This window comes from Lithobates pipiens, unplaced genomic scaffold (assembly GCF_037356315.1).
Source record: "Lithobates pipiens isolate NorthernLeopardFrog02 unplaced genomic scaffold, aLitPip1_a1.2 Scaffold_27, whole genome shotgun sequence".
NCBI classification, from domain to species: domain Eukaryota; kingdom Metazoa; phylum Chordata; class Amphibia; order Anura; family Ranidae; genus Lithobates; species Lithobates pipiens.
The window spans coordinates 142680743-142702868 of record NW_027507788.1 but is presented as its reverse complement, the minus strand read 5'-3'; the positions used below and the strand labels follow the sequence as shown (position 1 = coordinate 142702868).

The following is a 22126-nucleotide window of genomic DNA, read 5'->3' as shown; positions in this document are numbered from 1 at the left end:
TATCCCCTTACATTAGTGGTCAGTAGGCAAAAAATCGATTTGCCATCGCTCACTGCTCAAGAAACCCCCTAGCAACCTCAGTCAGGAGGAACCCTAGGCTTCCACAAAACCATTGTTGAGAAGGGATGCTCTAATTAATTGCTTTTTTTTTTTTAAAGCCAGCATAAAGGAAAAGTAGGGTTAAAAAATTGCTTGTGGGTTTAACTAATCATTTATGAGTCTATTCATTTTGGTCTATGTAAAGGGTGACATGACATTAGTGTGTCTTTTTCCCATTTCCTACCCTTTCTTGATCTATTGAAATCTGCAAAAAAACAAAGGTTTGGCTTTACGTACACATTTAATTAGGCTCTTTGCTCATCATTAGCATATCACATATTTATTCAGTGTCTGTTTGTACAGGACCAGCTGGAAAGTAGAGCATCATACACAAATTTATAAGTGCAAACAGAAGCTCATTTCCATGTACTCTTTAATCAAACTTCATGCATTTTCTACTATACCAAGGGCACAAATTAGTGGTCATTCCTGAATTCCATGTGGAAATGTCCACCCTTAGTGCTTTAGTTATTATATTACTACTCAGTTATTCTCCATTTTGTCCTTTACTGAAGATGGGAGATTCGACCTTTCAAACATTTTTCAACTTACCTGGGGACCTCAAACTGGGCGGACTGTTCGCTATACATAATGAAGTCAACATGTTGAGCAGCTGGGGAAATAATGGAACTACCAAATGCAAAAGGTACGATTTTCATTTTCTCTGATAGGGGCACATATAACACAACCATTTCAAGTTTACTGTTTGTTAGGTAGTGCTGCTTAAAAAACCAAGTGGGTCTGGAGTACATAGATAAAATGAATAGGACTCTACTTTACTAAACTTTAAATAATATAGTATAAGGGTTTTAGGATGTGGTGGGAAAGACTGGCATTCTGGACCTTTGCATTCAGTAGGATTAGAATCTATTTACAGAGGCTATTTGAGATACAATTGTTTCCAAGCCAATGAGGTTAGAAGCCTAAATTAAATGTTCCTCCCCCTTAATTACTTATGGCCTCATTCATATTATATTCTGTACAGAAAAAGTGACATACTTTCATACTCCTTCTTCTGTTTTGCTTCAAAGTATGCTTACTAGGGTAACACCCTATAGAGGTGTGATGTGCTTCCTTATTAGGTTACTGTGATCAGAAAGGGTAGGGAGCCTTGCCCCACAATCCACCGTATTCACTAGGCAATGATGAAAACAGGATCTCACTTACTCACAAGCTGGAGGTACAAAAGGGAGAGCCGGGTGTTCATGCTGAGTAAAGGACTTCCAGACAGTACTGCTAAAGGGTAAAGGTAACCTTTAAGGCCCATACACACGATCAGACTTTTTGACAACAAACATGCAAATTAGCTGTTTTGGAGCAACATCTGACCGTGTGTACACTCCATCGGACAAACTTTTTTGGTTTTCATCTGACTTTTGTTGGCTGTGCGAACGGACAAACTTTCTGGCAACAAAAGTCCGATGGAGCAAAGTCTGATCGTGTGTACAGAAAACCATCAGACTTTTGTACAAAGTACTAACAGGCATGCTCAGAACCAATGCAAAAGATCAGACAACAATACAGACGTTGACCAAAGGTGGCGGTAAAGAGCAGAAAAACCACATGATTTGGTGAAAGTTGGCTGAAAAAGTCCTGCTGTGTGTATGCAATACAAGTTCAGGGCCGACGCCCTTTGTACAAAAATCCAAGGGAAAGTTTGTACTACGTCCTATCGTGTGTATGAGGCTTTACAGTTCATTAAAACTGGAATCATTTGTTCTATTTTAGAAAAAGGATATTTTGGAAGTATACGCATGAACTGGATACAGATGATTTACAATCCTGACTTTACTACCTAATGCATTGCCAGGTCACTCTTATGGAGGGGGAATCCATTTTAACAATAGCCATGTGCCAATCAGTTGAATGGGATCCTTAAAAGCACAAAAACCATACCTCACAACTTTTTGAGATGGGAATGAGGGAATGAGGAAAAAGTATGCAGGCATAGGACACACCCCTTGCCACACCCCCTGAAAAGGAGAATTGTATAAAAAAACAAGATTGGTTAAACTCACAAGTGCTTTTTTTTTTACCACTGCTATTCCTTTATATTGGCTTTTGGAATTTACAAATACAGCAATTTAGAAATCAGATGAAATGTTTAGCGCTGGAAAACACTTTTTGATAGATAAAAAGTGCATTTTATATACAAATGAGGGACAAATGAGGAGTAATGGGGGACACAGGGACATTGCTCCAAATCAGGGACAGTCCCTCAAAATCAGGGACAGTTGGGAGCTATGCAAAAACGAATGAAAAAAGTAAAAAAATGCAGGTGCATTAATAGTGTTTGTACAAAGCCTAGTGTAATAGATTAATCTACCAAATAAAACTGTAGAAGTCAGGTGGCCTGGGGGAACTAACCAGCGTGCACATTCTGAATAGTGGACTGCTTTTTGAGGGCCTGTCAGTGATCCCAATTCAAGATGACTTTTTCTTTTTCAACTCATTTCACATACGAAAGTCTTTAAATAGTGTATTTATCATGCGTATGAAATTTGGTATACCGTGTTTGTGTGATATGAGGAGGTCATGTTTCGTATAGCTAAACTCACCTATTTATACCCTATACACTATCTAGCTGCCATTAGCAGTTGCATTTTGACAATCAATAATGATGAAAGCCAAAATGTTCTTTTTGGTTTTGGATATAACAGTGAGGAATTGAATCCCTGCCAAGCTATTGCTACTGTGTTCCCATTCTAAGGAGTTGTCCTCTTTTCATTGTTATCTGTGTTCTCCCTCACTTCCTTCACCACAGAAATAGAAGTTGACAGCACTATATACCAATAAAGATGAATAGGAGATGTAGTGCACCTCCTAGGGAGCTGCAGTTGAACTGGGATCCCACACCTTGCAGAAGCAGGCACACTGAATCTTCACAGGCCCTCCAGAGACAGAGAAAATCCAGTGACTTTGTTTTTGTGGTTTATTGAGGGTTAATAACTTGGGTGGGGATGGGAAATTATGGGATGCCCACTTGACTTCAGCAACAACACTTTAGCAACATCTTCAGGGACATCTTCCTAAACACAGTCTATATAAAGCCTCCTTGACACGCCTCCTGCACTTTACTTGTTTGCAGACTCCAGCTGGATAATGAACCTGGCAGGCTCACAGTCAGATTTAGCAATGGCCTTTTGAAGGCAGGAACTCAAAGCCCCTTGTTGTGTAGCTGTACTTAGTGATCAGCTTGCAATCTCCGTCCTGTGGCTACCGGTCCCAGCACCACCTCTTCAGACACTGCCATCCCACCTGGCTGCAACTGAACCTTTTAGCCCTCCAGGCTGACTTCTCCACAGTGACTCCAGACTCTAGACTGACTCACACCAGCCCTCCCAGCTGACTCTGCAGGAGATCTCCCAGGGAAGGGATGACAACCTGACACAACACCGCCTTAAGGGAGTACTGGCTATGTATTGCAGTCTCCCCCCTTGTAAGTCCCCAGTAGTGTTGATCTACTTACACTGTCTTCCACTTGCTCCCATGCCTCCAAGAAGGGCTTCCTCCTTGTGTTGTGACAGGATCCCTCCAGCACCCGAGCCCCGGCCCAAGGGCACCCTCCAGACTAGGGGGTACCCCAGAGGGCAACCGACAGTCTCCACAGCACTATATCTCCATCTTCCACCCAACCGTCCCTGCTGGCATGGCTCATGCCTATTTATGAGGTGAACCTGTCCCCTGCTAACCCTTTACTGGGGATTGGCTGGGTTCCTCATAAATATTCCAAACAGCTCTTCCTAACCTCCACTCACTAGCTCTAGAAGTTTCTACAACCTTCTAGACCAGGGGGAGGCACCAGAGGCGCTGAATCCTGACCCAGATTTACAGCTCAGGCTTAGCCCTGAGCCAAACTAAATTTTCTTACACTAATAAACCTACCTTACATCTAGCACACAACTAGAGGGTGCTACATAGAAAATACATTTATTACATAAGGCATTAAAGATGATTGAGAAAGCAGAAATCTTACAGGCAGATTTAATTTAGCTGAACTCCGGGAATCAGGAATGAGACAAAATGTGCAAATTTGCCCCCCCCCCACTGCACAGCTTAACTGTTTGTTTAGTCTAGAAGTAAAGAAAATACAATTGTATTGCTTACTACTTTATAGCAGGCTCAAACTGTGGGCAGTTCCTTGGCATCATCAAGCAGATTGAAGGGATAAATCTGCATTGTATGTGAGGTGGCGAGCTTGCAACCGCAGCCTGAAGCATGGACATTGTGGGGGATTGGTTATTAGGTGTATGGATTGAGGGACCCTGTCAGAATCAGGGATAAAGAATACACCTTGTTCCTGCACCCCTAGACTAAAAAAGCATGTAACCCCTGCACTACAGGGGAGCCCAGCACAGGTAGATTTTGTCTCATTCCTGGAGTTCAGCTTTAAACACTGCCACTTTTCCCCTTTTAAAATGCAAAGTGACAGTGTCTGTGAAACCACCCTCCACCCACTGGTACTTATCTCACTAGCAATCCTCTGTCATCCCTTCCTGTAGCTCAGCCAGCACAAAATACTCATGCTTTTGGGTAAGGGAGCGACCTCCTCCTCCCACACAACAGTGCTCGAGTTTAGTGACCAATCACTAGGCCTGAATACTGTCACATAATGCTGGCGGTGACATCACTGCCCCCTTTAGGCTCTGACACCAGTTGACACTGGGTATTTTGGTGTCATCTGCAATGGAGGGAGGAGCGGTGTGACATTGTGAGAAAGGGGAGCATCAGTGGAGCGGGGGCCTTATCATAGGCCATTGATCTTCACCCCAAAATGGGCTAAAAGATCTTCTTAAGGTTAAGTCCACTTTCATTGGAAAAAGAAATAGCAAACAAAAAAAATGATAATATAGCATATACATTTCTACATAAGCCATATTGTAATTGAATGTTTTAAAAATGATGTTTCCTTTTCAATGTACAGCACTGTAATTTTCTGTAAAATTCAATGCAATATGGGAAATTGGAGTCGTTCTGTACACAATTGTTATATTGAACGCCCCCCAGAAATGTAATTTCCTGCTTGTATGATTGGCAAACTGATTTTTCCAGAATTCTTCACCAAGGTACAAATCTGATTTTAGGCATCCTCTGCAACAAAAGTCTAATTTTTGATAAGTTACTCTCAAAGCGTCAATAATTTCTAAAGGGATTCAGATCCTGCAATTTTCTTCATTAAATCACTCCCGTTCAGATTCACTCTGTACATTGACAACAGGTAGGAATCCGCAACAAAGGTTGTTAAAAATACCTGCAATGTACATAGATCACCCAGAGGGGGTTGTTTTTTTTATCAACAAAAGTGGAGATAATCTTTAGGCCTCATAAACATAGGTGTTCAAATTGATGTACCTAATGTGCTGAAAAGTTGGCAGAAAAATTGCCTTGTATTTTTTTTTAATCGTGTTTATGTGCATTTATGTGTATTTACAGGTGTATGGCGTTTAGAAGCCTTTTAGCATAAACCCACTCTATTGATAGAATTTTCATGTATTCTAGCTATTACAATAAATGTGCATTCACATGTAAATTAAGTTTATATGCTGCTCTATACAAGCAGCTTTGGGACTTTTTTTAATGCCTCTAAACGCTTCTCTTAAAATACTGATCTAAACATCCAACACACATAGCCACAGAGGCTAACACTGAACTGAGTTTAAAGGCATAAAAATCTATGTTGGATGCTTGTAAAACTCCTATGTGCATGAGGCCTTAGGGATGATCTCTATATTAACGCCAGCTTTACCCAGAACTAATGTTATTTTTCCATGGTTGCTTTTAGCATGCCTCACACAGAGTAGACTGAGTTAGTTACAGATATTTCAGTTACAGATATATGGTGTCATGGTCACAAGCTTGGGCACAAAATTTGAAAAATATTCCTACTTAAAATCATGAAGCAGCAGATCAATTTCTTACAAATTGCGTTATCAATAAATTAATATATGCAAATAAAAACTAATAAGGATAACATCCTGTGTTAATAGCATGACTGATTTTACCATTACTACTTCTTTCAATTGGATCTAGCACAGCTTACCCACTCTTACTGTAAAGAACTCTTTCCTATACTGAAGACACAGTTCCTATTTTATCACAGTTAAAGCCAACCTGTGTTGTGTCAATCCCTCTTTCAACAGCTTCAATGTCTATGAGTTTATTGGGTTATTGGCAATGAAGTTTACGGTGGAGGAAATTAACAACAGCAGTACCATTCTGCCCAATACCAGTCTTGGATATGAGATATATGATACCTGCTTTAATACAGATGCCACACTACAAGCAGCTTTGAGATTTCTTTCTGAGAGAGAAGATAGCTCTATCCCTGTAGTCTGTAACTATACAAATTTTGAGCAACAAGTCGTGGCTGTAATTGGGCCATCAACATCAGAAATGGTTGCAGCAACTGCAAAACTATTCGGCTTCTTCCTTTTACCCCAGGTAAGCTCAGTGTTACACAGTGAAACTGTAAAGGGGAGTTATGATGTTAAAGGTGCTGTAATCACTAGCATGTATGTGGGTGGGGTCTACTTGCCCTGAACGTGGGGGCACCTTTTCTTGTGTGCATGCTCATCAATGCCCGGGACCAGGCAGGGCTATGTTCATGTGGACAGTCAACATTATGGTGGTACCTTGGCTAAGAGAAGAGCCATATACTGTATACAATAGTTAAATGTACAGAGTCTCTCTGTAAAACGTGTTTTCATCGTATTTTGCATTTAGGTGGGACACTGTTGAGCCCTTGCCCTCTCCACCAGTCCAGTGGGACTCAGAGGGGATATCTGAGGTGCATATTTACCTGATTTATTCAATTTATCCCATACAGATAAAGAATTCCAGGTTAAAGGGGATGTCCAATCTGAGAGACCCCTAGATAAAGTCAGTATCCATGGGGCACCCACCAGATTCCTGCCATTGTCTTTTCTAAAGAGACCCACATTTTATTGGAGGAATCATGGCACCAATTCGAGATGCGTACTAAAGCCATAGCTTTGTAATACAAAGTTACATCTGGTGACCCCACTCCCCCTTCCAATTTGCGTCTACATAGGATGTCATAAGCCAGCCTAGGCCATCTATCTTTCCATACAAACACCACAAACGTTTAAAAAAGGTCTGTCGGAGTGTAATCAATACCGTGTGTAGGATATAGATTATTCTGGGTAATATACTCATTTTAAGAGCATTCACCCTTCCATTTCTGCAGGTCCTCTGTTATTTCTATCAAAAAAGAACTATAATTAAGATCATATAAAAGTTTTGCATCTGACGTAATGTGCACCCCCAAATAAAATAAAAAATCAGTATTCCAAATAAACGGATAAGAGTGTTGCAGAGTCATTACCATAATTGGAGGGACGTGGCTGGGCAGGAGTGCAGACTTCTCAAAGTTTATTTTGAGGTTATATAAACTACCAAATCTATGAACTTCAGTCATCAAGGTGGATATGATACCCAAGGTGTGGAGAGATAAAATAATAAGTCATCAGCATAAGCTGAGAGTTTATGTTCAACAGATGCTATACGTATCCCTACTATCTGTCTAAACACAGTTAACCCCTTTGAATCCTGAGCAGCCTGTATTTGTCTGTATAAATACACAGTGCAATGAATACCACAGCAAAAATACATTCAATGACACCCCACAAGCACCTGCTTACATGCAGTTCAGTTTTCTAAACCCTAAATCCAGAATCCACATTGCCTTCCTCTCCCTGCACAACTTACTGCACTGCACAGGAAGTAACTAAAAATCTTCTACAAAATGGCAACATTGTGACTGCTGCCAGCAAAGAGCTCTTCCAGCCTGGGGATGGAGTAGAATATAGAACCTCAAATTCATGTATGCATTGCTACCTCCTAGGTGCTGGGACTACAGCCAGTCTTCAGCAATCTGCATCTATATTTGGGTTAATTAGATGTGGTGAGTGCTACAATAAATGCCTACACTCAACAATGGCATGGTTATGATGCCGCAACTAAATAAATTGGGTTCCAAAGGAAAAAAAAAAAACCACAGCACTCAACACCAGTATAATTTACCCTGCTCCGAATGCATCAAAAAGCTCATGGCAAAGTTTCAATAATAACAATGATAAAAGAAAATAATAACAGCCATATGCTACATATGATCCCGAGGTTAATAGATTAAGTGAGGATCTAGCACTAGCCTGAAATATAATAATGTGGGTAGCCCAAAAAAATTGTTTGCAATGATCTAACTAGGAGGGTGCTGCTCTTGGGCTAGAGTGGGTGCTCTCTCGAATCCCAGAAAAACAAAAGGAAAGACAAGAGAGCAAAACCCTATAGTGTAGTATATTAAGCAGAAATAATTATTAAATGGATAAAATTGAACTCACAAAAAATGACATGTGCCAGGAATAACAGTCTGAGTCGCCTAGAAGCCGGGAGTGATGAAGTGTGAACCAGGACCCCTTCTTTGGCCACTGGCAAGTGTATGAGAGTGCACTTGAGATGGAATAAAGCCACTGTCACTGATGCCAGGTTTACAGCACGGGGTTCAGTGTGTTTCTGTACACCAGTTCAGGTGCAATTCAGGTCCCAATTTTTGCCTGAATTCGTACCTGAACTGGACCAAAAGAAGCACAGGACCCTTTTGCAATTCACACCGTGGCCGCCCCGGACCTGTGTGAACCAGTTCCATTGAGAACAGTTCACAAAAGCATGTCATGTGAATTGTATGTGGGTAAACCCGCATGAAATTAGCATATACACTATATTACCAAAAGTATTGGGACAGACCTGAACGTTAATGGCATCCCAGTCTTAGTCTGCGCTGCTCTTTCCAGAAGAGTTGAAGCTGTTATAGCTGCAAAGGGTGGGCCAACTCAATATTGAACCCTATGGACTAAGAGTGGGATGCCATTAAATGTCATGTGAGTGTAAAGGCAGGCCTCCCAATAATTTTGGTAATATAGTGTATATGAACCCAGCCTGAAGGAACATTGTCACTGATGCACAACCCCAGAAGTGGAGGCTGCCCAATGTTCACATGCACAGTGGGATACAAGGATGAGTTCCATACTTATAGTTATGACACCTACTGCAGTAAAGAAGACTACAGGGGGTGTGGCCATGACTATCTGGGCACCAAGAAAGGTTGGGTTAAGCCGGGGGTCTTTCAATTCAGAAATCAGCCAGTGGCTGTTGAATAGCACAGACTTCCTGAATGGCAAGGCAGGGGAGTGGGATAGAATTGCAGGGTAAACTGCTTTTCTGTTATTGAAAGGGGCCATGGAAGTTGTCAGCAGGATTTGGATCAGAATAGTGAATGATAAATGCTGACCAGTTGTAATGGACTACTTTGCCTCCCATCTAAATATCTACAGGTAAACAGGCTAGTGTTGGACTTTCCTGCCTTTAGTGTAAGCAACATTTAGCATTTGCTCATACAGAAAAAGGAGGTTCAGAGAACAAATTGGAATCTTATTTACCTTCATATTATATGTACACTGGTATAAAGGAGCAATAAATAAATAAATAAACTTGCTTCCCATTATGGTTTAGGGGTACTCCCTGTTGTGATTCTCCATAACCTATACTGACATAGTTTGTGAGACCGCCAGGACTGAATTTGCTTCTCATCTTCTGCGTAGAAGAGTGACTAAAGCCTAGTATGGTTGTATGAGCGTATATCAGTCAACTTTTTGTTTTTTTTGTTTTCTCTTTGTACTGTATTTCAGATAAGCTATCAGGTTTCCAATGGAAGGTTCAGTGACAAGGCCATCTACCCAGCATTTCTACATACCATCCCTAGTTATATAACCCTGACTCAGGGAATTGTAAACCTTCTAAAAGAGTTTCAGTGGAACTGGGTGGGCACAGTGGCTAGCAAAAATGAATACGGTAATCAAGGACTCTTCCTGTTCAATGCTGAGGCTGCCCAAGCTGGCATTGGCATTGCCTATCAAGCTTACATACCGGAAAATAAAAACAACCCAAATTTCAATACATCTATGCAGAACCTGATTCTTCAACTTCAGAACACAGGAGTTAATGTCACTATTGTGTTCTCCACAGTAGAGGAAGCTGAACTCTTCTTTAAAGCTGCTATAGATTTCCAGTTAAAAATGGTCTGGATTGCCACAACAACCTGGTCCCAGTCTACATCTCTCCAGCAGATGCCAGGTATGCAGTCCATTGGTACAGTCATTGGTTTTTCTGCAACAAGTAAATCATTGCCTGGATTTAAAGACTATGTACAGCATATTCTACACCTGATTCAAAAGGAAAATAAGCTTCTTTTCAATGGTAGCACAACAAATCCAAATATCAGCAAGCAGTATGTTTTCCAGACTAAAGACCTTCTGGAACAATGTCAATCATGCAGAATTTTAACGCCTGACAATATAACAATGCTACAGGACCCTATGGCACTTGGCCTGGCATATCGAGTGTATATTGCAGTCCACTGCATTGGCCAAGCTATTCATAATACCGTGCGTGGTCTAGATGGTCAGTGCAAGGATGTGTATCATATACTTCCTTGGCAGGTAAGTAGTGAATTGATTAAAAATATATATTATATTTATATACGCAAGTCTATCTGAAACCTTTTACTCTGGAGGACCCTTTAAATAATTTCTATGTCTAAAAAATCTAAAGCTACATTAGTGTGGTTAGTAACCTGCAGATATAATAATAAGTGAACAAATAAATAAGCAATGAATGAATTACTATGGAATGTGGCATACTTGGTGAAATTGATACCTGGAGAACAAAGACAGTGAAAAATGTAGTGTCGTCATTGTAAACGTGCCCTCTTAGGTTGGTAGTCAGTATAATGCTCGCTCATGTTGGTGCGTTGGTGGTCAGTGTAGAAAAGCCACTTATATACTGGTAGTTAGTGGAAACCTGCCCTCTACATTAGTGGTCATTGGGAGGAAAATTGCCCCTTACATTGGTGGTCAGTAGGGAAAGAATGCACCTTATATTGTGGTCAGTAGGGAAAGAATGTCCCTTACATTGTTTGTCAGTGGAAAGAATGCCCTGTTACATTTATAGTCAATGGAAAGAATGTCCTGTCACATTGGAGATCAGGGGGAAGTATGCCCTGTTACATTGGGGATAGGTGGGAAGAATTTACTTTTAAACTGGGGATAAGTGAGAAGAGTCCACTGTACCAATGCTGGTCAATAGGAGGATTGGTTCTCACACTGGTGGTCAGTATGAAGATTGCCCCCTACATTGGTGGTCAGTGGGAATAATGGCACCCTTACTGACAGACAAAAAAAATCACTGGGGTCAGTGGTTACTTATTTAAAGCTGAGTTCCGCCAATTTTTTTTTTTTTAAGTCAGCAGCCACAAATACTGCAGCTCCTGACTTTTAAAATATGGACACTCACCTGTCCAGGGTGCCTACGATGTCCTCACCCAAAGCCGATCTGTCCCTTGGCTCTCGGGTGGAGGCCCCGCCATCTTCAGTAAGTAAATCAGGAAGTGAAGCCTTGCGGCTTCACAGCCTGGTTCCCTACTGCGCATGTGCAAGTCGCGCTGCGTGTCCTCACTGCTCCCTGCTGTTTTCTGGGACCTGTGTGCCTCCCAGAAGACAGTGAGGGGGGGTGGAGGATGGGCCGGACATGCAGGGCGGAGCCTGCATTGATCTATGCCCGGAAGTGGGAGCAAATACCTGGATTATACAGGTATCTGCTCCCCCCCTGAAAGGTGCCAAATGTGACACCGGAGGGGGGGAGGAATCTGTAAAGCGGAAGTTCCATTTTTGGGTGGAACTCCGCTTTAAAGGCTACCAATCTGAGAGATTAAAATAAATACAACATGCTTTGTCAAATGACATTGCCTCAGAAATATGCAAATACCAGCAGATGGGTTTCAATCTGCCACTTCTCAAGGAACCCCTAGCATCCTCTGAAGGAATACTAGAGTTCCATGGAACCTTGCTTGAGAATGGCTTTTCTGGGCTGTTTAACCAGTCTCTGCACTGTAAAGGCCCATACACACGATCTGACTTTTTGACAACAAACATGCAAATTAGCTGTTTTAAGGCAAAATCCGACCGTGTGTACGCTCCATTGGACAAACTTTTTCGGCTTTCATCTGATTTTTGTCGGCTGTGCGAACGGACAAACTTTTTGACAACATAAGTCCGATGGAGCAAAGTACAAACACGCATGCTCAGAACTAGGGATGAGCTTCGTGTTCGAGTCGAACATACGTTCGACTCGAACATCGGCTGTTCGCCCGTTCGGCGAATTCCGAACGTTATGGGCCGTTCGCGCCAAATTCGTGTGGCGCTCACGGCTCACAATGCACTGCGTCATCGCAGTGCACTGCTGGCTCATGATTGGCCAAGAATGCACTGTGACCCCGCATGCTTGGCCAATCACAGCGCCAGCAGCGAGGAGAGCCATGATTGGCCACAGGCCATGATTGGCCACAGGCAGGATGTAGTACACGCCCCACACTATATAAGGCCGCCAGCGCGGCGGCCTAGTGTAGTGTGTTGGCGTCTGAAGCAGTTAGTGGGTGTTCTGTGTACCTTCAACACAGTACACACCGATCATTTTCGGCCGATTTTCGATCTTGCTGTTGTGTAGTGGTTGTTGTCTGTGTGCCCTGACCGCAGTATGCACCGCTATATTCACCTCACCTATATAGCTAGTGATCTATCTTTTATAATAGAGCTTGCAGTCAGTAGTGTTAGGAGCTTGTGCATGCTGTCTGCGTGCTCTGTACCCAGTACACACCGCTATATCCACCTACATAGCTCTTCTCTATTTGAGCCCACTTGCCATCTGCAGGAGTTATTGGAAGTTGTGTGTGCCTCCAGCACAGCACAGTATACATCTGTATATACCCCTTTATCTCTAGTGTTCTATAAAAAAGTCATCTGCAGGAGTTAGTGGGTTTTTTGTGCCTCCAGCACAATATACACCTGTATCTACCCTTTATTGCTGTTCTCTAATAAAGCCATCTGCAGGGCTTAGTGGGTGTTGTGTGACTCAATTACAGTATACCCCTTTATCTCTGGTGTTCTATAATAAAGGCATCTGCAGGAGTTAGTGGGTGTTGTGTGACTCCAGCACAATATACACCTGTATCTACCGTTTATTGCTGTTCTCTAATAGAGCCATCTGCAGGGCTTAGTGGGTGTTGTGTGACTCCATTACACTGCTGTTTTACCCAACTCCCTTCAGGCCATTACCATGTCTGGAAGGCCAGCAAGGAGAGGCAGACAGGCGCGAGCCGATAAAAGAGGGCAAGCAGGCTCTGTGTCTAGAGACAACAGTGCTGGTCGTGGACGCGGTGCATTGTCATCAGCACGTGGCCATGGGACACGCTTGTCCTTCTTTTCAGCAGCTGGACATGTTGAACCGCAACATGCCAACGACTTGGTAGAGTGGATGACCAAGCCCTCTTCATCCTCCTCATCCTCTCTCACCCAGTCTCAGGGTACTAGCAAAGCAGCTGCCAACGCATCGTCTTCCCTCCTCTCAATGTCATCATCAGTGACTCCTTCCCTAGACCCACCACGTCCTCCTGAGGAGTCTCCTGAACTCTTTGAGCACAGTGTTGGGTACATGCTCCAGGAGGATGCCCAGTGTTTTGTGGGCTCTGATGATGACACTCAGCTAGAGGAAGGCAGTAGCGTGAGCGCAGAGAGAGGGGATGCTCAAGAAGGACAGCAATCTGGCAGTCATGTTCCACAAGCTGCAGCATACTGCCAGGTTTACTACAGCGATGAAGAGGGAGGGGATGATGAGGGCACTGACTCCACGTGGGTGCCTGGAAGGAGAGAGGAGGAGGAGGAGGAGGAGGCACGTGTCCAACGAGGCAGGATGCCCTCCGGGGGCCAGCTTAGGGGCAGCACACCGACTGAATCACACCGCAGAGCTCCGCCTGTGCAGGGCGCTGCCTCTGCGCGTTATTCTAAAAGTTCTTTGGTGTGGGCCTTTTTTGAGACGAGTGCATCAGATCGCACCGCTGCTATTTGCAACATATGTCTCAAGCGTATCTCGCGTGGCCAAAAAATCAGCCGCTTGGGCACCACATGCTTGACCAGACATATGTTGACCTGCCCCAGCTGCTGGACCGGCGAAAGAAGTTCACTCCCAGCCATCCACATGCCCAGCGGTTGAATGCTAGCTTGGCTAAACTGCTAGCACTTCAACTGCTGCCTTTTCAGTTGGTAGACTCGGCCCCCTTCCGTGAGTTTGTACAATGTGCGGTTCCTCAGTGGCAGGTCCCCAAACGCCACTTTTTCTCACGGAAGGCGATTCCGGCATGTGGAAGGCTATGTCCTTGCCTCGCTGGACAGGGCGGTCAGCGGTAAGGTGCATATTACCGCTGACTCATGGTCCAGCAGGCATGGACAGGGACGTTACCTGTCTTTCACGGCCCATTGGGTCACTCTTCTGGCAGCTGGGAAGGATGCAGGACAAGGTGCAGTAGTGTTGGAGGTTGTTCCACCCCCTCCTCTTCTTCTTCCTCCATGGCCTCTTCCAGTGCTCTGTCCTCAGAACCAGCGGTGCTTCGTAGGCGTTCCGCAAGTACGCAGGCAAAACGATGCCATGCCGTGATTGCGCTGGTTTGTTTGGGGGACAGGAGCCACACTGGGGCGGATGTTTTGTCAGCTCTGCAGGGGCAGGCCGAGAGGTGGTTGACGCCACGCCAGCTTAAGCCAGGAATGGTGGTTTGTGACAATGGCACCAACCTCCTCTCCGCCCTCCGACAGGGACAACTGACCCATGTACCCTGTGTAGCTCACGTCCTTAACCTGGTGGTGCAGCGGTTCTTGGGCAGGTACCCCGGCTTACAGGATGTCCTGAAGCAGGCCAGGAAAGTCTGTGTGCATTTCCGCCGATCATTTAATGCCTGTGCTCGGCTGGCTGAGCTCCAAAAGGAGTTGAACCTGCCCAAGAACCGCCTTATATGTGACATGCCCACCAGGTGGAACTCAACGTTGGCCATGCTGCAGCGGCTGCACACGCAGCAGAGGGCCATCAATGAGTACCTGTGCGACTACGGCACCAGGACAGGGTCAGGGGAGCTCGGTTTTTTCTCACCACGCCAGTGGGGCATGATCAGGGATGCATGCACTGTCCTGTCACCGTTTGAGGAGGCCACAAAGATGGTGAGCAGTGACAGTGCATGCATCAGTGACACTGTACCTCTTGTCCACCTCTTGGAGCATACGCTGCGTGGAATAATGGACAGGGCACTTGAGGCAGAACAGAGGCAGGAAGAGGAGGACTTCCTTGCCTCTCAAGGCCCCCTTTATCCAGACAGTGTTCCTGCTGTGCCACCCATCACACAGGAAGAGGATGAGGAGGAGGAAGAGGAGGAGGAGGATGATTGTGTCAGCATGGAGGTGGAGGCTAGCACTCAGCATCAGCAGCAGCAGCAGCAGTCTTGTAGGGATGATTTACAGTCCCAAGAAACACGTGGACTTGTACGTGGCTGGGAGGAGGTAGCTGCGGATCATGTGGTCCTTAGTGACCCAGAGGACTCCGGACCGAATGCCTCAGCTAACCTACGCTGCATGGCCTCCCTGATCCTGCAAAGCCTGCGGAAGGATCCTCGTATTCTTCGGATCAAGGAGAGGGACCATTACTGGCTGGCCACTCTCCTTGATCCACGGTACAAGGGTAAGGTTGCCGACCTTATCTTGCCATCGCAGAGGGAGCAGAGGATGAGACATCCCCGGGAGGCCTTGCAGAAAGGTCTGTGCAACGCGTTCCCAGAGACTGGGAGGTTACAAACTCCTGGTCCTGGACAACGTGTTGCTGAGGCATCGGTCAGAAGGAGCGGTGGAGAAGGTGGCCGTCTGACTGATGCTTTCAGACAATTTTTTAGTCCGCAGCCCCAAGGTATGATCGGTTCCAGCACCCATCGCCAGCGTCTGATTTACATGGTGCAGGAATACCTAGGGGCAAGGTCAGACTTGGACACCATTCCCACCGAAAATCCTCTGACTTACTGGGTCTTGAGGATGGATCACTGGCCAGAGCTTGCACAGTATGCAATTGAGCTACTGGCCTGTCCTGCATCCAGCGTTCTTTCGGAACGCACCTTCAGTGCTGCTGGTGGCTTTGTTACCGATCACAGGGTGCGCCTGTCCACCGAATCAGTTGATCGACTGACCTTCATCAAGATGAATCAGTCTTGGATAACCCACAGCTACCAAGCACCTGAAGCTGATGTAACAGAATAATTTTTTTTGAAATATCACATCCCTTCAAGACTGCCTATGCTGATGCTGAGTGACTGTCCTGTTATGTTGATTGTCTATCCTCTTCCTCCTCCGCTGATATGTTGGAAGAACATTTCTGGTTCTGGGTGATGCCTAAGGCCCAATTTTTCTGCCCCTGTTTAACAGGGGCGTTTAAGTACAATTTTTGATGCAATGCTTTGCAGCAGGGCTAATTCCTGCAATCAAACAAGAGTATATGGGAGAGGTTGCAGTGTGGTGGCACCAGCACCAGTGCCTAAGGCCCAATTTTTCTGCCCCTGTTTAACAGGGGCGTTTAATTACAATTTTTGATGCAATGCTTTGCAGCAGGGCTAATTCCTGCAATAAAAGAAGAGTATATGGCAGAGGTTGCAGTGTGGTGGCACCAGCACCAGTGCCTAAGGCCCAATTTTTCTGCCCCTGTTTAACAGGGGCGTTTAATTACAATTTTTGATGCAATGCTTTGCAGCAGGGCTAATTCCTGCAATAAAACTAGAGTATATGGAAGAGGTTGCAGTGTGGTGGCACCAGCACCAGTGCCTAAGGCCAAATTTTTTTGCCCCTGTTTAACAGGGACATGTAATTACAATTCTTGATATAATATTTCACAGGAGGGCCCCTTCCTGTGCCCACCCAGAGTAACGGTGTTGACTTATAGTGTTGTGACACCAGCACCATAACCACCAAAGGTCAATTTTTCTACCACTGTTCAACAATGGCATGTAATTACAATTCTTGATATAATCGTTCACAGCAGGGCGCTCCAGCGCCCACCAAGAGTCACTTTGAGGGCTTACAATGTTGTGGCAAAACCAACACATTTCTGCAGAGCATATAGGGCAGGCCCCTACTTTCAAACATCCAACTTACAAACATCTCCTACTTGCAAACGGAAGGAGACAACAGCAAGTGAGATGAAAAAAGATGGACGACAAAACAAATTATACAGGGGTGATAACCCTTCCCTATGTTTTCCAAAAAGCTTAAAAATAGTTTTTTTGACTGGAGCTACACTTTAAAAATGTACCAGTTGAAAATTACAAACAGATTCAACTTAACACAACAAACCTACACAGTCCCTGTCTTGTTTGCACCGCCTGTATACTGCTGTTCTGAGTATATAGGGCCTGGGGGCCACACGCATTTCCTTTTTTTAATATGGGTACAGGGTTCCCCTTAATATGCGTACAAGACCCAAATAGGCTGGTAATGGGCAGGGAGGGCTACCCATGCCATTTTTCTCAATGATTTTCAACCATATTGCAGGAACCAGATATAACATTAAAACCGCAAGCAGTTTTAAATGGTGTTATTTCCGTTTAATGTCATTTTGTGCAGGGACTGTTCTAAACACGGTAAACACGTGGCACTTCACAGGCATACTACAGACACCCCCCAGGCACCATATTTAAAGGAATATTTCACTTTTTTTTTCACTTTAATCGTCATTAAAATCAGTGCTCCCGCCAAAACGGCCGTTTTTAAAACTTTTTTTTGCATTGACCCATGTCCCCTGGGGCAGGAGCCAGGTCCCCAAACCCTTTTTAGGACAGTATCTTGCATATTAGCCGTTAAAATTAGCACTTTTCATTTCGAACGTTCGAGTCCCATAGACTTCAATGGGGTTCTAAAGTTCGTATGAATTTGGGGTCCGTTCGAAAGTTCTGGTGCGAACCGAACCGGGGGGTGTTCGGCTCATCCCTACTCAGAACCAAAGCAAAAGATCAGACAGCAATACAGAATTTGACCAAAGGGTGGCACCAGACTAATTGAACGTCCTCTTTTGAAGTGTCGCCAGTACGTTGAAACGTCAGCCAACGCCCTTTGTACAAAAGTCCACGGGAAAGTTTGTACAAAGTCTGATCGTGTGTATGAGGCTTAACTGTTAAATACCTTTTTTACTTAAGCCCCTCCCACCAACAGACAACCTACCATATACCTTGGGCTAACAGCCCTGTGAAAGTGGTGGAGCTTTTTAGAATAGAATCTGCATTGTCAGGATTTACAGAGATTCGTTTTGATGTAGTATGAAGAATAAAGCTCCATTCCAAGTCATTATTAAGAGCCTTAAATAAATGTGAATCCTTACCTTGTAAAACAACCCATTCAGTAAAAAGCAGAAATGAAAGGTAACACATGTTTGTGTGTATATATAGATCAGAGAGCTAGAGATAGAGAAATCGCAGTACATCGACCTTCCCAGTGACTAGTTGTACATGAGGGTGTGCTAGCACAAGTCAGACCATTGGAGGACAGATAGGCTTTCTCCCAGCACAGCCAGAAAACTGACAATGCTGAGATGGATGTGCTGTCATGCCCAGCGTGATCAATTGGAAATAGGAAAGCAGGGAGACTAGCAGGATCTCCAGGAAACACAAAGAAAACAATAGAAAGAGAACAGTAAACTCTGTAACTTGACTTGCTCTACAACATATAAGGGTCACTGAATATCAATGGTTAATATAGATAACCTTACAATTTAGAATAAGGGGTGCATTATCATATCCCTAAAATTGCTGTGAGGTCCCTTGCCTTTCTCCCTCTAGCCTGGGCTGCCAGCAAACTCTGGGTTTTGCCACTTCACCATACTGTGTTCATGTAAAATTAGTGAAGTACGTACTAAAATTGTACTCTATCAACAGTGACAAAGACATTATGCCCATGTCCTCCCACTGATGCCTTTACCTTATAGGCCCCTTATAGATAAAGCTTTTATACATAAGGGATCAGTGTGGGTATACTAAGGGAACATTATCCCATATACACTATATTGTCAAAAGTATTGGGAAAATACTTTACACACACATGAACTTTAATGGCTGAGTGTGTCAATGGGAATGTTTGCCCATTCTTCCAGAAGCACATTTGTGAGGGCAGGCATTGATGTTGGAGGAGAAGGCCTGGCTCGCAGTCTCTGTTCTAATTCATCCCAAAGGTGTTCTATTGAGTTGAGGTCAGGACTCTGTACAGGCCAGTCAAGTTCCTCCACCCCAAGCTCACTCATTCATTTCTTTATGGACTTTGCTTCGTGCACTGGTGTGCAGTCATGTTGGAACGGGAAGGGGCCATCCCCAAACTGTTCCTACAAAGTTGGGAGCATGAAGTTGTCCAAAATGTCTTAGTATACTGATGCCTTAAGAGTTCCCTTCATTGAAACTAAGGGGCCAAGCCTAACCCAGGAAAAACAACCCCACACCATAATCCCTCCCCCAACAAATGATTTGGACCAGTGCAGAAGGCAAGATCCATAAAGACATGGATGAGCAAGTTTAGGGTGGAGGAAATTGACTGGCCTGCACAGAGTCCTGACCTCACCCCAAGAGAATATCTTTGGGATGAATTAGAGTGGAAACTGCGAGCCAGGTATTCTCATCCATATCAGTGCCTGACCTCACAAATGCCCTTCTGGTAGACTGGTCAAACATTCCCATAGACACACTCCTAAACCTTGCGGACAGCCTTCCCAGAAGAGTTGAAGCTGTTATAGCTGCAAAGGGTGGGCCAACTCAATATTGAACCCTACAGACTAAGACTGGGGTGCCATTAAACTTTAGGTGCATGTAAAGGGAGGTGTCCTAATACTTTTGACAATATAGTGTATCATTTACAGCTGTTGCATTACAAACATATGACAATATGGAGACTACAGTTGAAGTTGTTTAGCTTTGTAATCACCATTGAAGGTGAAAGGACTCAGGTTCTCTGGTATCCCTGAAACTGGTGATCTCTCCAAGCAGAGATATTGCTTTTGGTAGACAGACCTTTTATTCTGTTTGCCATTTTTCTACATAATATTTTATTTTTGTGTTTAAGCTTCTGCAAGAACTGAAGAGTCAGAACTTCACTTTTGCTAATATCACCTTTGATGCATCTGGGGGAATAAATATAGGTTATGATATACTAACATGGACATATAATAAAAATAAACCATTCAACACTGTGGGAACTTTCTGGAAGAAGCTGACCATCAACAGATCTCAAATTATATGGTACAGTATGAAGGTAAGTGCCCCTATAAATATATACATGTGCTGGGTGTATGGTGTTCAGCGTATTTATGTTTTCAAATCTCAGTCTGTATATATAAAAGTTAACAGAACTAAATCCATCAATTTAACCACTTGCTTACTAGGCACTTAAACCCCCCTCCTGCCCAGGCCAATTTTCAGCTTTCAGCGCTGTCACATTTTGAATGACAATTGCACGGTCATGCTACACTGTACCCAATTTTTTCACACAAATAGAGCTTTCTTTTGGTGGTATTTTATCATTACTGAGGTTTTTATTTTTTGATAAACAAACAAAAAGAAAAAGAGACGGGAAAAAAAACGTTTCATAGTTTGTTATAACATTTTGCAAACAGGTAATTATTCTCCTTCATTGATATGTGCTGATGAGGCTGCACTGATGAGTACTGATAGGCTGTATTGGTGGGCACTGATAGGCTGCACTGATGGGCACTGATAGGCACAGATAAGATGGCACTGATGGGTCCTGATAGGTGGCACTGAAGGGCACTGATAGATAGATTGGACTAATGGGCACTGATTGGTGACACTGATAGGTGGCACTGATGGGTACTGATGGGCACTGGTAGATGGCACTGATGGGCACTTTTAGGTGACACTGATGGGCAGCACTGTTGATGAGGTACTAATTGGTAACATTGATAGATGGCACTATGTGCACTAATAGGTGGCAGTGTGGGCACTGATGGGTGGCATTGTGGGCACTGGTAGGTGGTGCTGGTGGGCACTGGTAGGCACTGTTGTGCATTGGTAGGTGGCACTAGCAAGTGGCACAGGTGGGCACAGATGAGGCGGGGGCTGCTCTCCTTGATCAGGACAGATGTCCCTCTGGCAGCTGCCAGTGATTGGCTTTTTTTTCTCCTCACACTGGCACCGTGAGGAGAAAAAATAGCCAATTACTGGCTCTGTTTACATCACATGATCAGCTGTCATTGGCTGACAGCTGATCACGTGGTAAGGGATCTGTGTTCAGCCGAGTCTCATAGACTCACTGATCACAGGGAGCGCCGCACCCTGCGGGGGACACTCAGGCCGCATGAGCAGGGGAGGACATCTATTGACGGCTACAGCGCGGATCTGAAGGGGTTAGAATGGTACTGAAAGTAAAATAAAAAATGACATACTGTATATGATGCAGTCTATCATTAGCATTAACAAAGCAGTTTTTGTTTTTCTGGTTCCCCCTGTAACTTAGTTTTTTTACTTATTGATCCTGCTGTTATTTTTCAACTTCCTTTAAAGTGGGACTAAACCCTTCTATTCTAGCCAAGGAATCTGTCATCTTAAAGAGGGGTTTTCTTCCTCTTTGTCTCCCTGCAAAGGTAAAGCGATGCATAGTAGCCCATTATGTTTCACTTACCTGACACAGGAGCCAGCGATGTCACCGTTGTCCCCTGTAGTCCGGAGCATCCATCTTCTTCCGGGTATCGCTGCTGCGGCCACTCACAGTGCCGGAGCAGCGATGACCTCACTCCCGCACATGCCCACGGGAGCCGCCACTAACGGTATATCGCATATCGCATGCGCCGTAGACAGCTGTCACTGTCTTTTAGTAAATATCTCCTAAACCGTGTAGGTTTAGGAGATATTTCTTGGACCTACAGGTAAGCCTTAATCTAGCCTTACCTGTAGGTCAAAGTGGTTTGTAAGGGTTTACAATCACTTTAACCTCTGTTAGATCTACAGTTGCCATGGTGCTGCACATGTGATGAGTTATGACACCAGCTATTTAATGGCTTGATAGTTTGGTTGAGAGTACAAGCAACTGTAATGCCTCATACACACAGT

At 44.3% G+C, this 22126-nt stretch overlaps 1 protein-coding gene across 1 annotated transcript in view; it reads left to right on the top strand.

Moving 5' to 3' along the window:
- The first annotated feature begins 483 nt into the window (after positions 1–483).
- The window catches only part of LOC143934189 (taste receptor type 1 member 3-like), a 53031-nt gene continuing 31388 nt past the window's right edge, over positions 484–22126 (top strand). Inside the window, exons 1-4 of the mRNA XM_077457586.1 lie at positions 484–745; positions 6240–6540; positions 9804–10613; positions 20124–20312. Coding sequence (XP_077313712.1) covers positions 486–745; positions 6240–6540; positions 9804–10613; positions 20124–20312 — 1560 coding nt within the window. The 5' untranslated portion in view covers positions 484–485. The remainder of the gene's footprint in view (positions 746–6239; positions 6541–9803; positions 10614–20123; positions 20313–22126) is intronic.